Source organism: Ailuropoda melanoleuca, chromosome 8 (assembly GCF_002007445.2).
Source record: "Ailuropoda melanoleuca isolate Jingjing chromosome 8, ASM200744v2, whole genome shotgun sequence".
NCBI lineage: Eukaryota > Metazoa > Chordata > Mammalia > Carnivora > Ursidae > Ailuropoda > Ailuropoda melanoleuca.
Genome location: NC_048225.1, coordinates 23957946 through 23973414, shown reverse-complemented (window position 1 = coordinate 23973414; position 15469 = coordinate 23957946). Strand labels below are relative to the sequence as shown.

At 35.1% G+C, this 15469-nt stretch overlaps 1 protein-coding gene across 9 annotated transcripts in view; it reads left to right on the top strand.

Annotated features, from left to right (window-relative positions):
* ARHGAP32 (Rho GTPase activating protein 32) overlaps positions 1-15469 on the top strand; it is a 201124-nt gene that overhangs the window by 155375 nt on the left and 30280 nt on the right. For all 9 annotated transcript variants that reach the window (XM_034666075.1, XM_019796882.2, XM_019796864.2 and 6 more), the window contains 4 exons: positions 6229-6378; positions 12367-12469; positions 14309-14453; positions 14886-14968. In XM_034666075.1, the coding sequence (XP_034521966.1) occupies positions 6229-6378; positions 12367-12469; positions 14309-14453; positions 14886-14968 (481 nt within the window). The remainder of the gene's footprint in view (positions 1-6228; positions 6379-12366; positions 12470-14308; positions 14454-14885; positions 14969-15469) is intronic.

The following is a 15469-nucleotide window of genomic DNA, read 5'->3' as shown; positions in this document are numbered from 1 at the left end:
AAGTGTTGGGAAAGAAAGAATTCTTTGGTTTTGCTGGAGCAATATTGTGCTGTGTAATTAGCAGCACCTGGTGCCCCATGTCTCCATGTCAAGGTTCACTGTGGCTTACGGAACTGTATGCTTTTAGTGTACCCTGTAAACTGGTTATTGGTATCATAAAGATTTACCTTGGAGATATTATGTTGTGTGTCATATTGCTAAAGCTTTTAACTACTGGAAAGACTGGTCTAGTTGGGTTTTTCTCTGGTTTAAAAAAAAGACCACAGCGGTAAAATCTATCGTGTGAAGAACATGGAGGAAGTTAGCATTGTGGCCCATGTTGCATTGTTAACTCCAGAATAGGGAATTTGAATATAAACTGGCATGGTTTGCTTTTGTCTAAGTATTGTTTGTGTTTTACTTTTGATCTCTTTTATCTGTTGAAATGCTGTTGTTACCATTTTCGTTTCTGTAATCCAGCATATTTGATGGACCTTAACCCCAACACCCTCATAGTGGCATCCAAGATTCCTTTGTTGAAACGGGTTTATGAGTACTTAACTGTCTAAACCCAAGCCTCCACTCTACCTTCCTCAATAGAAGTCTTCTGATGGGGGGCGCCTGGGTGGCTCAGTCGTTAAGCATCTGCCGTCGGCTCAGGGCATGACTCCAGAGTTCTGGGATCGAGACCCACATCGGACTCCTCTGCTGGGAGCCTGTTTCTTCCTCTCCCACTCCCCCTGCTTGTGTTCCCTCTCTCGCTGGCTGTCTCTATCTCTGTCGAATAAATAAAATCTTTAAAAAAAAAAAAAGTCTTCTGATGTAACTGACAGTATTCCATACTTCTCTTCCTCAAAACGTAGATTTACTAACTTAGTTTTCTGGTTTGTTATAAAGTAATGGGTGGGGGACAGTGTCAGTGTCCATAATAAGCTGTTCTGGCCATTTTACTGTCTAAGAAATGGGAAGAAAATATAAAGAACAAATTAATATGAAGAGACATTTATATTTGGAAGTATTGATCTTCAAATTTGAGTATAACTAAATTGAATATTTTTACTAGTTTACATTTCCAATACAATGAAATTTATCTATCTAGATGGATAACTGATTATTTAATTATGGATGCCAGAGTGTTTTACCACAAGTATCTCTCCTGCAGTGGAGTAGAATGCCAATTAGATTAACAATAACAGCAACACCAAAACTATAGAACATAGTTTAATCTTACTTTGAAAACTTAGAAGTCATTTAAGACTGAATGTCTAGTCATCGTTTATGAACATTAGTTATTTTGGTATCTCAGATTGGGATATAGATTAGTAGGTAGAGACCACACCCACCCCTCCCAGTCTCATTACAAGTTGGATTTAAAGTTCCCAATTTATTTTAATGTTTTTTTTGGAAAGGTAGTAGGAGCAAGGTGCCCGGACACAGAGTAGAAGCCAGGTTGTACATATGCTGGCTCAATTTCCTAGAAGCCTCACATGCCAAATGGGAACACAGAGTTGGTAATGACATTCTCCACTGGTCTTAATTTTCTCTCCTGTTACAGCCCTTACTTACTTACTTAATTGAGTCTTATGTCACTATTTTGGAAAAATTAACATGAACAGTCTTGACCCCAACAGAAAAAGATGGCCAAGTTTCCTTGTTCGTGAGCCAAACTTAGCACACCCAAAGTGGAGTCAGAGTGTCCTGGAAAGTCCAGTTCTACATAGGCTGTTCTCTGACTAATGTAATTTTATTGTGTATGAGAGTTTGGTTGGAAGATCATGATTATAATTTATTTCCATACAGTTATCACTGAATTGTGAATGTGTATATTTCCAGGTTAATATAGAAGTAATTCCAGTCATTCCAGATAGAATATTGCTAATTGATGTGAAGGAAATAAATATATTCCTTTCTCTCCTAGTGGGGTACCCAGTTCAGTATGGCAAATGACTCATGCAGTTTCTAAAATGTTCTAGCTCAATTTGTGCTGAAAATTGTCACTCTCTTCCTTCCTTTCTTCTGGGGAATGTTCTTATGGACACATGAATTTTTATTTATTTGGTGTTTTACAGTAAGTTATAGTCACTTGTTGTGATGTTCGAATCTTCATTATGTCTCAGAGCTGGCCAGTGGGAATCTGTTCACCTGTCGTCTTAGCATGACTCCTTCTGGGTGTGGGTGTTTCCCTTGCTTTCTGTTACAACAGAATTTCTGCATCTCACCTTGTGCTTTCCCTACCGTCGACTGGCAAACAGCCATTTCTCCAAGGAATCCTGGTTTATTTTACTAAGGAATAATATTTAGCAACCCACACCTGAGACCAAAGGTGTTCATTGCAACTGGAATGTCATTGTTTCTAAGGCTTTTCACTGGCTAGAGCTTAGGAGAAATATGTATTGTAATTTGAAATTCGTGTTCACATTTCCAACCCAAGTTATATGACTAGGGTTTTTCCTTGACTTCTTTGATTTTCTTATTGTCTCTCCTTTCTCTCACACTGAAAAACTTGGTTCCTAACAACATTAACATACTCGTTTTCTCCCACAATATGTATAAAATTGTTTCAAGAATTACACTACCAATCTTATTACCAATTGTGAAACAGTTGAATGAAGTTAAATATTACTTTATATTTTTCTGTTCTTAGAATATATCCCCCCTAAGCATGGTCATTTTACTGTTTCCAAGTCATTTAAAATATTTGTCTCTGTTGACAATGTTACCAAGTTAGTATTTTAGATACATTGTTTTGGGTTATTTTCAAAATTAAGATTTGCTTTTTTTAATGTTCTAAATTTTATTTTTGAACGTGTAGAAAGAATGTTAACATAATTTAAAAATGAAACTATATAAAAAGGTATATTCAGAGCAATTTTACTTTCCCTACCCATTCTCTTTACCTGTTTTTATTTCTGTTTTATCCTTCTAGTGTTTCTCTTTGCAAAAATAAATTCTTAAGTACACACATACATGTGTTTGTGTGAATTTATGTGTGTGTGATACATGTATTCCCCATCCTTTCTCATACTAAGTATACTGTTCTCTACCTTCCTTTTTGACTTAATATATTCTGGATATTACTCCATATCAGTAGGTAGAGATCCTTCTTTTTTAAAAAAAAAAAAGGCAAACACAGGGCAGCTGGGTGGCTCAGTTGGTTAAGCGTCTGCCTTCGGCTCAGGTCATGATATCAGGATCCTGGGACTGAGCCAGGATCGTAGTTAACTCATCCAGTTCCCTATTAATCCACATTTGGGTTTCTAATACACATAATGGGTTATTTTTAAAGTAACTTTTCTAAAATGTTTAAACTGTTCAGTGTGTTCTCATTGCCGATAATCCAAACTTTATATGCTGGCCTCTAGTACCTGGCCTTTGCATTCCTCTTCAGCCTCATTTCATACCACTGTCTTCCTCACCCACTATACTCAGTGCCTTACAAATCAGATGTGACTTCTTGACACCTTCCCTGACCACCTTATCCAGTATAGTTTCTTTTCTCTTGCCATTATTACGTCACTCTGTTTCCTTATGAGCAGTTAGAAGCAATCTGAAATTACCTGGTTGTTTTAATTTAGACAGTATCACATAGTGGCTCAAAGCTTGGGTTTTGAGCCAGGCCACCTGATTTTGAATCCTAGTTATATGACCTTCAGCTGTTACTTAGCACTCTGTGCCTTAGTTTGTTCATCTGAAAAAGGGAATAATAATAGTATTTTCCTTATAGCGTTCTGTGAGAAACGAATGTTTAGTAAATAAAAACACTTGTGCAGTTGCTAGCACTTAGTATAAAATATATGCTAGTTATATTGGTATTTTTATTTAGTTGTTCATTGTCTTTCTTCCGTCAGTAGGCTCTGTGACAGCAAGGAGCTTGCCTGAGTTGTTCCCCACTATAATCTCAGGACTTAGAACAATTCCTAAGAAATAGTAGGCCGTTTCATATTTGTTGCTGAATGAGTAATACAAAGTTCAATTCCTGTTCCTGTGAAACATTCTTGGAGCTTTGAGACTAAAAAAATGCTCTCTCATATACATCATATGCAGTTGTCAAATTCAACACATATTTTCATCAAAATACAATGCCTACTATTAACATGCATCTTGGAAGTTCTGGCCAATTATTAAAATCTGAAACAGAAATAAAAACTTAACTTCTATCAGAAAAAGGACAGAATTACCATATTTGCTTTGATATAGTTATATATCCATGAAATCCAAAAGGATCAACTAAAAATTCTCTTAGAATTGTTGAGAGTTTAGTAAATGATTAGATTTGAACTGTACATAAAGAAATTGTTTTCTGGCATACCGGTAATTACCAGTTAAAGCCATAATTGAAGAAAAGTACTATTTTGCAAGAGGAGCAAAGAAATGCAAAATACTTAGCAATATTCCTAACCAGAGATGTTTGTGGAATGTATCTTTTCATAAATAAAATTAGAAAACTTAGAGAGATAAGAGGTTTAGATTTTTCTAAATGACCCACCCTGTTTCTAGATGATAATACTGAATATTGTAGAAACTAAAATTCTTTCAAATTATGTTACTGTAATGTTGATATATAAAAATACATATATAAATATGTTAAATTATTGCAAACCAAACTAGTTTGTACTTTTTAATAAATCTTAGAATTATTTTAAAGTTTATGTAGAAAATGAGAATGAACAGAAATGGTTTGATGGCCACTCTAACAAAGATACGTTCATCTGCTAAAGTATTATGCAACTAGGGGAGAGTAATACTACAAATCCAGTGACTTATAATATAGTAATAGTATGTGTGACATACTTCTGAAGTTACCCAAGTGTGCTATAAATGTCACACTAGCAGATAGGAGAGTGCCTAATTTGCATTTACAGCAAGGAATCTAAGATACAAGAGAGGTTGTAATTTACCCAGAGTTTCAGGGCATATCAGAAGAGATGCATCAAAATTATTCTGACAATTCTAAGTAAATTTTCAATAATGGATGTAGAAAAAGTAAATTACCTATTTAATCTGTGTATGGTCTAGAATGACTACCTTGTTCCAGTTTGCATAGGATTTCCTAGTTTTAACACTGAAAATCTCACGTTCTAGGAAACATGGGCAGACCATTATGGTTGATCACCCTCATACAGTTCATAGAAAAGATGCTTATGTCTGTAAATAGTATTTCTCATAAAATGGAAAGACATGGAAGACAAACGGCTGATCTGAGTCATAGAAACCCATCTAAGGCCACCTTGGAGTCCCCAGGCCACACATTCTCTCAGTACACAGAATTCCTACAGGATGCTTCATCAGTTCAGGGGACTTAAGATTTGGGTTCACTCAAGAATCTATACATAGTAGGATTCAGTAAGACTCCCAGTAATCATCTGCAAAGTGAGTAGGAAAATTGAGACCATTGTGGCTTCTATCCCACAGCTAATCTCTGAGCTTATGATAGTTGTTACATGTTGACTTTTAGAATAATTTTTCCTTCAGGCTGCACTTTTTAGAAGTCATTTTTCTGGGGATTTGTTTGCTTTCAAACTGTTGTCTTTCTAAATATATCGATCAGTGGAAATATTTTACCGTGTGTTAATGTACTTATTTCTCGCCTTTATCTACCAGGGAATTAAGGTGGTATATTAGTATACTATAGAAGTATGTTAATAGAAGATCTAATGCTTTTTATATAAAGCTATTAGTTTGACAAGTGTGTTCTATATCTTAATGGCATTGTCCTCTTTATAAAATGAGAAAGAGGTAGTTTTTTCTTTTTTCAGTTTTTCTTTCCAGATTACAAATACTTTAAAAATTCTAACTACCATGTAAAATATTTTAAAAATTGACTAGAATTGTAAACCACATTTACGCCATGTTAGGTCTTACTTATTATAAAGATTTCCAAAGCAATATAGGAGAGTAAAACTCGGGTCCCAGTCATAAACCTGAGCATCCTTGGGTATGCATTGGGAAGATGGCTGGTTTACCAAGCTTGATTTTTAGATCACAGATGATAATGTTTAAATTTGCTGACAATCGCATCAAGTAAGATCACAAGTTTGGTGAGAAGAAGGTGTAAAATTATGATGTTCTTTATAAAGCAACTGTTGCCTAAACCTCTGCTGAAAATTTCCTACAGAATGTAAAGTGTACTTGTAATATGTTATTTTACAGTCAACCTGTTGAGATTTCTGTTGTTTTTTCACACTAAGCAAAAATGTAACTTCTTGCCACAACTAAGGTATTTCCTCTTCATTATTATTTTTTTTTTAGTGTCTAAAAAGCACGGCAAGCTCATTACTTTCTTACGCACATTCATGAAGTCTCGTCCAACAAAACAGAAGCTGAAGCAGCGGGGGATTTTGAAAGAGAGGGTGTTTGGTTGTGACCTGGGGGAGCACCTTCTGAATTCTGGTTTTGAAGGTAAAAATAAAATTTATAATCTCATAATTTCAGTTGCGACCTCTCCATATTGATTTTCTAGAATCCATTTTGAAGCAGATTACGCAAGCAGTATCTATTCCGTTTAATTTCAGTGGCACAGTGTCGAACTTCCCACGTACTCATTTGAGTTTTGAGATAATTGAGGATAAAGAAGGTTTAAGAATGCACTTTAACATCAGAGATGCTCACGGTCTGTCTAGGATGAGTAAGACTTTCCCACAAAGAGCACAACTGCACTGTTAGACTTCATTATTTTTATGTCCAACCAGATAGCTTTCTCAGCCAGTTTTCCGTTCACATTTTATTGTAAATTATTTAATTTCTATTTTGAAAAAAAGTCAAAGTCTGAGAGTATAAAATACCAAGGCCAGGGGCGCCTGGGTGGCACAGCGGTTAAGCGTCTGCCTTCGGCTCAGGGCGTGATCCCGGCGTTATGGGATCGAGCCCCACATCAGGTTCCTCCGCTATGAGCCTGCTTCTTCCTCTCCCACTCCCCCTGCTTGTGTTCCCTCTCTCGCTGGCTGTCTCTATCTCTGTCGAATAAATAAATAAAATCTTTAAAAAAAAAAATACCAAGGCCAGTCTCCCAACTTTTGTTGCCAAAAATTTAAATTTCTTTATAAATTAAATTCTGATTCAAGAATTCAGTGGTTGGATGAATGGATGGAGGGGATGAATGGATAGGAAGAAAGAAAAAAGTTAAATATAATTCATAATATTTTAAAGTCTAAAGGCAAACAATCACAAGGAAGAATGGTATATTTATATAGTATATACATAGTCATGAGGAGAGAGGAGATACAAATATGGATAAGCTAGGTAGATATAATTATATAATGTGTATAATCATTCTTCCTTATATTCTATTTTAGTATGGACTTTAAAATAGTGTCCTTATTTTTTATAAAATTGATTTTGTACCAGAGTTTTCTAAGATGAAAGCTCATTTCAGAGTACTGTTTTGCTAAGTGACTCATTCTTTGAGTTGTATTCCTAATGAATAATTAACTTTATAGAGAGATTATCCTGTTAACGCTTTCTAAACTGAGCACCTCCCTGTCAGAGCAAGTGACAAGCCTGACCTGTTTCTTCCACACAAAGTGTTGTAAGAAATCATGTAGTAACCTGACAAGGCATTTAAAAAAAATTCTTTTAGTGATCTGTGATGCCAGGATTACTCAGAATGATATTACAGCATTTCAGCTACCACAGACCATAACGTTTATAATTGAGTTGCTTAAAGACTATATCACAGTTACCTAAAGAACTAATTTTTTAAAAAATCTTGTCATATAGTAGTTTTTGGAATTAATTTGTCATTTACATAGGCATTCTAATGTTTTTGTTATCTTAGTTTCTTTTTTCTTTCTGTATCTCTTTTTCATTTTTATTTCTTTTGTATCTCATTTTGTTCAGCCTTGCTTGGATGTGATACTGATATGAAGGAGTGTTTTCTAGTTTGTTCTGCCATGCTCTTTAGTTTTCACACATCAACTCAGCAAGTTTTAGCTGTACTTAGAAGTTTCGGGTGTGTTTCCATTCTTAGTATGATAGGAGATGACAGATGCAGGTATATCATTTCTTTCTGAAAAATAATAGATTTAATAGCTACAGTGTTCATAAATCCCCTAACTACGATTAATTTATTCTAGTGGAACGAAGAGTTTTCAGGTATCATTTATTTTTCTTATAGGACTTGTTTTATTTGCTGCACATATTTGAAACCAAATTTCCTTGAAATGAGGTTGAAATGAAATTGCAAAAAAGTGAGAATGTTGTAAAAAACTTGGTTCCCTACAAAAAAAAACTTAGAGTTGGTACAAAATACAAAAATGTAAAAACTCAAAGTAAGGAAACTCTGTTGCCTGAACTATTTCTGTGTTTGAGCAAGTGGCTTTAAAAAAAAAAAAAAAAAACTACTGTAAATACACAAATTTTTTTAAAAGATTTTATTCGTTTATTAGAGAGAGAGAACACAAGCAGGGAGGAGGGACAGAGGGAGAGGGAGCAGACCCCCCTGGTGAACGGGAGCCTGATGCGGGGCTTGATTCCAGGAACCTGGCATCATGACCTGAGCTGAAGGCAGATGCTTAACCGACTGGGCCACCCGGGTGCCCATAAATATACAGAAATTTTATAATCAGAGCGCACTGGGGGGAAAAATACAAGGCCCAAATAACCCCTGAAATTAATCCTTTAGATAGTCATATTTTCCTAACTAAAAATCATGACACACATTCTAACAAGTAATACTGTACTAATGTACTCCTGGCCCAGAAGCCACCACCCTGACAATGGAAGGTGACTCTTTCATCTGTGTCACAGAATGCATGCACAATGTGTGGCATATAGAAGGGATGTAATAAATGGTCGACAAATGAGTGAATGAATGAGAAAAGGACAGACATGAAACCGCAACTGTCAAGAAAAACCAAAGACCAATTCGTGTCCCTACTTACTATCGCATCCTTCTCTTAGCCATGATTCTAATGTTAAGGGTCATCAGTTTCAATTTAGACATGTACTTCTTATATTGCCATGATGATATAAATATTAAATAAAAGTGGATCAAAAGTGTATTACTGAAGAGTGTGGGGATAATTCTTTTTTTTTTTTTTAAGATTTTATTTATTTATTTGGCAGAGAGAGAGACAGCCAGTGAGAGAGGGAACACAAGCAGGGGGAGTGGGAGAGGAAGAAGCAGGCTCCCAGTGGACGAGCCTGATATGGGTCTCGATCCCAGGACTCTGGGATCACGCCCTGAGCCAAAGGCAGATGCTTAACGACTGAGCCACCCAGGCGCCCCTGTGGGGATAATTCTTAAAGTCCTGTCATTTTTTGGAAAAACCATTTGGAGATTTCTAATGCTGGGTTTTGACTGGGCCATTGTTTACTGTGTACTTGGTTTATTGTTTACTGTGTACTTGGTTTATTGGATGGTTTTGAGGGCAAAGATGGCTAATAAGGTGCTTTTCTAACTAGGATTTCTTCTTAAAATGTATTGGGTCCCATATTGCTTTCTTATGTGTTAGTGAAAAGAGAAACCAAATCTTTTCTTTTTATCTTCTTGATACTGTTCTTCAGTTTCTACTGTCTTTTCTTTAAAATGAAAGTTTATGCTTTTCGCTTTCATTTTGCTACCTATTTTAAATAACTATCTCGTTTGTCTCTCATTAAAAATTCTAAGTAATAGCACTGTTATGTAATTTTATTTATGAAGGCCCATTATGGATTATGTGGACATTTAGTGTTTTTACCTAGGGAACATAAAATGTAAAGAAACAATTCAGATGTTTTCCATGAGGTATTATGTTTGCAGAGCCTTAGCCATATTATCAGGGAAAGACTTCTAATTCCCCATATTTTCGAAGGAACCCCTAAACAAGTAGGGAGAATATAAGCAGGTATGAATTTAATATCACATGTTTGTGAGAGGTGCAAGAAAATTACCTGTACTTTTTAATGGATGGTAGCTTATTTTTGTGAAAATTCTTGTAATGCACTCCAAGAGCCTGATAATACAGGAAAAAAAAACCCTGTATTCTGAAGAGTTTTATGTAACAGGGTGAGTTAGCATGCTAATTTGGAGCATACATAATGAGAAGTATCTTTTAAGGAAAAAAATTAAAGCTTTGTTTTCCTTCCTTCCTTTAAGTCATTATGTTAGTTGCCCCAGTAATCTCTAAATACATTTGCTTCAAAGTAGGTGATAGAAATCTTCCAGGTTCCAATTTATTTTATTTTACTTCTAGTTTGTAAGGATAGAAAGCTAAGGCACTGAGGTTATCACTGATGGAACAATATTAGAAGTAGGACTCAAGTTCATAAAGATATTTTATATTTTGCATATCAATTTGACTTAGAGATTGCTTGTAATATCAAAGTGAGTCCACAAAAAGTACTTGGCAACCCTGCCCACCTTTCATCTCTACCACCTAAACACGGTCCCTTTCTTGGTACTAAAATTCTTGGACACCTTTAGAGGTAGAAAGCACACAGTTGAAAATGAATACAGTTTCTTACAAAAAATAAGATTTCCCTCCTCTGCTGACTTGGTCATATAACTTTGTCGGCCTCACAAGGGCACTTATAAATTAATTCATTTGTTAATTTTGTACATTGTTTCAAGACATGCTCCTGGATTTTGAATATACAAAGATGGATGAGATGGATGAAGCATGTTTTTGCTCCTTAAAAGCATGACTAATAAAGGGTAATAGTTGTATAAACAAATAATATTTCAAAATGGCATAGTTCTTTGGGCACCTGGAACATAGTGCAGCTCCCTCTCTTTGGGGGTATTCAAAGAAGGCTTGCTTAAGAGTGATGGTTCAATTAGGTTTTTAACAACAGCCAAGAATTTTTCTATAAGAAGGTGATAGTAGGAAGAGAGCCCAGGGAGAGGAAATTGAGGGACTTACAAAATGACTGGTTTGTATGGCAAAAGGTGAAACTTCAGTTGGCCTAAAGTTGTGAAATATGGAAATAGGGTAACAATAAATAAATGCAACTGTGAAGGACCTTATATTTTAGGCAGTATTTTGCCATGGTTAAAAATTGGCTTTCTCCTTGGACTGCTTGAGTTAGAATCTCATTTCTGCCATTGTTTCCTGCTTGCCCTTAGGTAAAACTTCGTCTCTGTAAGATTCAGTTTCCTCTCTGTATAATGGAGATAATGATAGAGCTTTTCCTGTGAATTTCTGTGAGAATTAAATGAGAGCATCCATTGTAAAAAAACTTAGCTTGGCATATATTACATGCTCAATGATATAGTTGATTTAAAAAATTATTCAAAGCTAGGGAGTATAAATTTTAAATGTAAATTATAGGATCTGACAGAATTTAAAAGATAGAATTCAGGAAGAACAGCGGAAGGCAGGAGAACCAAGAAAAAGGTCCGTTATAATAATAAAGCAATATTATATGCAGTAAATAGACTACATTAGCCAAAATCAACTTATTAAAATATCTTAATTGTTTCATTTCCCAATCTAAATGTTTCATCCCTTGTGTAGTAGTTTTCTGTGGAACAAATAATGTTCCCCCAACCTTCTTTCCAGGGATTTTAACTAACACTATCAAATGAACATAGTTACTAAATCCTGTAAATTCATCAGTCTGCATTATAAAGCAAAGTTCAAATTTCAGCTACTGTACAGTTTCGAATGATTATGAAAAATTTTTAATTTTATACCTCAAACAGTCCTTTCTAGACTATAGGCCCAGAGTAGCTGTCCATTTGTGTCAGGTATTTGGTGAGGTAATCAGAGAGAGAGAGAGCCCTTCCTTTCTTTCTACTTTTTGAAGAGCTGATAGTATTGAGTCAAAACATTTTTAATGTAAAGCAGTTTTAATGTAAAGATAGGCAGGAAATTAGAAGATTCCTTCTACTTGAAATTGCTTTGACCTTTGCCTTATGTCAGTGTTTTGTTTATTGGATAAAATTTAGAATTAGCATTAACTATGAAAAGATGGAAGAACTTTTAAAAGTGAGAAATTGGAGCACTTATAGGCAATTATCATGTTGGAATAAGCATTAACTTTGTATATCCGTTTTTTATGTGTGAAGTTCAGCTGAACAGCTGTGGGGTTTTTTTTGTTTGTTTGTTTTTGTTTTTCTTAAGTCTGGTATGGTGTTAGGACAAAACAGTTCATCTTAGTGTTGTAACATGACCTAAACAAGGCTGCTGTGGAAGATCTTAGAGATCTAATAACGTACAAATTCTTTCACTTACCTAAATGTAACAGGAGGGAGCCCATCTTGATAGTCAGGAACCAGTTGTCCATTTGTCTTGTTTAGATGTGAATATAAGTAAATACGTCCTCATCACTTTTTGTAGTAGGTTATTCTTTGCCCCTTACAAATTTTATTTTGCTTATGAAAACTAAGACATTCTCATTTTTTTTGTGACTTTGTTTTGATGGAATACTCCTGGTTTAATCCATATCTTTAAAAATTCTCTTTAGTGCCCCAGGTTCTTCAGAGCTGTACAGCGTTCATTGAGAGATATGGCATTGTGGATGGAATATATCGTCTCTCTGGTGTTGCCTCTAATATTCAGAGACTACGGTAAAACCTTATTTGGCATTTTCTTTTTCATTCCTGTTGTAATTTATTAAAATAAAATGATTTCAAAATTAAGTCACATTGATAGCCATAATTTACAGTTTAGATAAAGTGGGAAATAATATCTGTAGTGTTCTCTGGAAATGTTTTCCTGAATGTCATTTCTTCATCTATCAGAAAACCATGTCTCCTTAACCTCTTCAGTACTTGTCTTTTGCCTCATTGTAGTATTTGAAGATTTTAGCAAATTTCAAAGTTTGAATCCATGAAGACAATGAGAGATGAACATTTACATTATAATAGGATTATTCCTTAGTTCTTAATTGAAATCGACAAGTGAAATGTTCTGTTGAACCACCCTTGCAACCCATGAATAAATCCCACTTGATCCAGGGTGAATGATTTTCTTAATGTCCTGTCGGATTGATTTTACTAGTGTTTTATTGAGATTTTTTTGCTTCTATATTCATCAGAGATATTGGCTTATAGTTCTCTTTTTTAGTGGATTCTTTATCTGGTTTTAAAATCCAGGTAATGCTGTCCTCATAGAATGAGTTTGGAAGTTTTCCTTCCTTTTCTGTTTTTTGGAATAGTTTGAGAAGAATAAGTATTAACTCTTCTGTAAATGTTGGTACAATTCACCCTTGAAACCATCTGGCCCTGGATGTTGTTTGTTGGGAGATTTTTTTATTGCAATTTCAATTTCTTTGCTGGTTCAAGTCTGTTCAAGTTTTCTTTCTTCCTGTTTCAGTTTTGGTAGTTTATATGCTTCCAGGACTTTATCCATTTCTTCCACGTTGTCCAGATCGTTGGTATATAGTTTTTTATAGTATTCCCTTACAATTGTTTGCGTTTCCATGGTGAAACTTCTCCTAATCTCCTTTAACCCCAATGCTGTAGCATATGCTCGAGTGTGCGTGTGTACGTATTCTATATCCTCTCCTCTTCCCAGAGACAAAATAGTGGTCTCCTTTATATGAGCAATAGAAATTTTTATTTTTGCTTAATCTCTCAGATTCTAGTCTATTCTTAATATGTTATTATACTTTATTTTTCACTGCGGTGCATGATAATTGCCATTATTCCATGCAGATGTTAGTATTCTCATTGACCACAGAGCTCATCTCTATTTTCAGGAATACATGTTTGGAAAATACTTAAATTGATTCTTGTGCTAAGGACACTGTCAGTCTTTAGTTTCAGATGCAGCAGTTCTCATATTCACATTGTCCACATGTACTAATCCTCTAGGTTGATAAGTAGTCCCATGCCTGCCTGTAGATTAATATTAATTAACCTCCTGGAGAATGAACCTAACCTGCCTTAGTATTCCAAGCACAACTTTCCTTTCACTCACTTTACACTACAGATTTTGCTGGCTGTTAAAATTTGGTTAGCTAGAAATTGCTTTATATTACTTCTGGCTTCCTTTACCTTTCTTCAGTAAAGTATTCCTGAACTATACTTCTTGTACCTGAGGAATTTCTGTAGAGAGCTGCTCATGGACCAGCTGCCATTCAGCCCTAGTTTGCAGAATTGCCAAAATATTGGATATTCAAACCATTAGAAATTAGGAGTTCTGTTTTCAGATCTGCATGTTAAGAGCTGCTGATCCATATGCATTTCAGAGATCATTATCCATTTTAATATTAGAGCTATGCCCATAATTTCCATTTAGAAAAACATTTGTCTTGTGACCAGACACCCAGTTACTGCTGAAGTCCAAATGTAACTTACATAAAATACAATCATTTGAATAAAACATTAACTCTGCTTTCTGTTTTAAGTCATATATTTGCTTTTTCTTCAGTAAAATAGTTTTGTTTCTCTCGTCTTTGTTAGCCATGAATTTGACTCTGAACATGTCCCCGACCTGACGAAAGAACCTTATGTTCAGGACATCCATTCCGTGGGCTCCCTCTGTAAGCTGTATTTTCGAGAGCTCCCAAACCCTCTGCTCACCTACCAGCTGTATGAGAAATTTTCTGTGAGTAAAGTCACTTTTAATCAAATTCTCTTTGGAGTTTTGCTGTGAGTTTATTCGAAACGTGTAAAGATTGGTTTGGTCATGTAAGAAATAGTTCTGTAACTAAAATCTCTCCTTTAAAGAAAACAAAAAAGCAGTTATTGCTAACTAGTCCATAGTCTTCACTGTTTTCACATTTTCTTTCTTTTAGTTTCTGACTTTGATCCACTAATCTTATCGCCCTTAATATTTGTTACCATAAAGTTTTAAAAAGTTATCTTTTAATAGATTTCAATGTCCACATAGTATGGAAACAAAGTTTACTTTCTTGATATGCTGTGTTTCCTTGTCGTTCAACATCAAAGAGTAGAGTGAAAACTGAATTGTAAGTGAAGAACTTTTCTTTTTTACCAACAAAGCCTACTGGTTTATTTCACATTATGATTGTTGCAGGATGCTGTTTCAGCAGCAACAGATGAAGAAAGGCTGATAAAAATTCATGATGTCATCCAGCAACTCCCCCCTCCACACTACAGGTAAATCACACGTTGTAAGATAACACCCAAAAGTACAAGTCAGTTGATGTGAAGAGTGTTTTTTTCTTTGGGTTTCGAACTATTTAAATTTCTGTGGAGTTCTATTTAAACTTCCATTTGTTCAGACACTATGTTTATTTGTCACTGTATCCCAAGGCCAGGCACAGTGCTTGGCATCTGATAGGCACTTAATAAATGTTGAATTAATGAACAAACAAATGAGCAAATGGATAGTAGACTAAACCTGTTTCGTTGTTTTCTTTGTCTTTTGAGCCACTGAGAAATATTGGGGTGTATGATCACAAGTGTGAATACTTGACTTGTGATTGCTTGAGTCCAAACTATGGACACAGTACTGGATTCCTGTTTACTTGATTCCTTTTTTCCAACCCTCTTTTCTTTTTCAAAAGGTGTCCAAACTACATAGAACCACAAAATCTAACAGGTATCCCAGAATTCTTCTTCAGGAGACTCTCAGATGATCAATAAACCTGTTTTGGG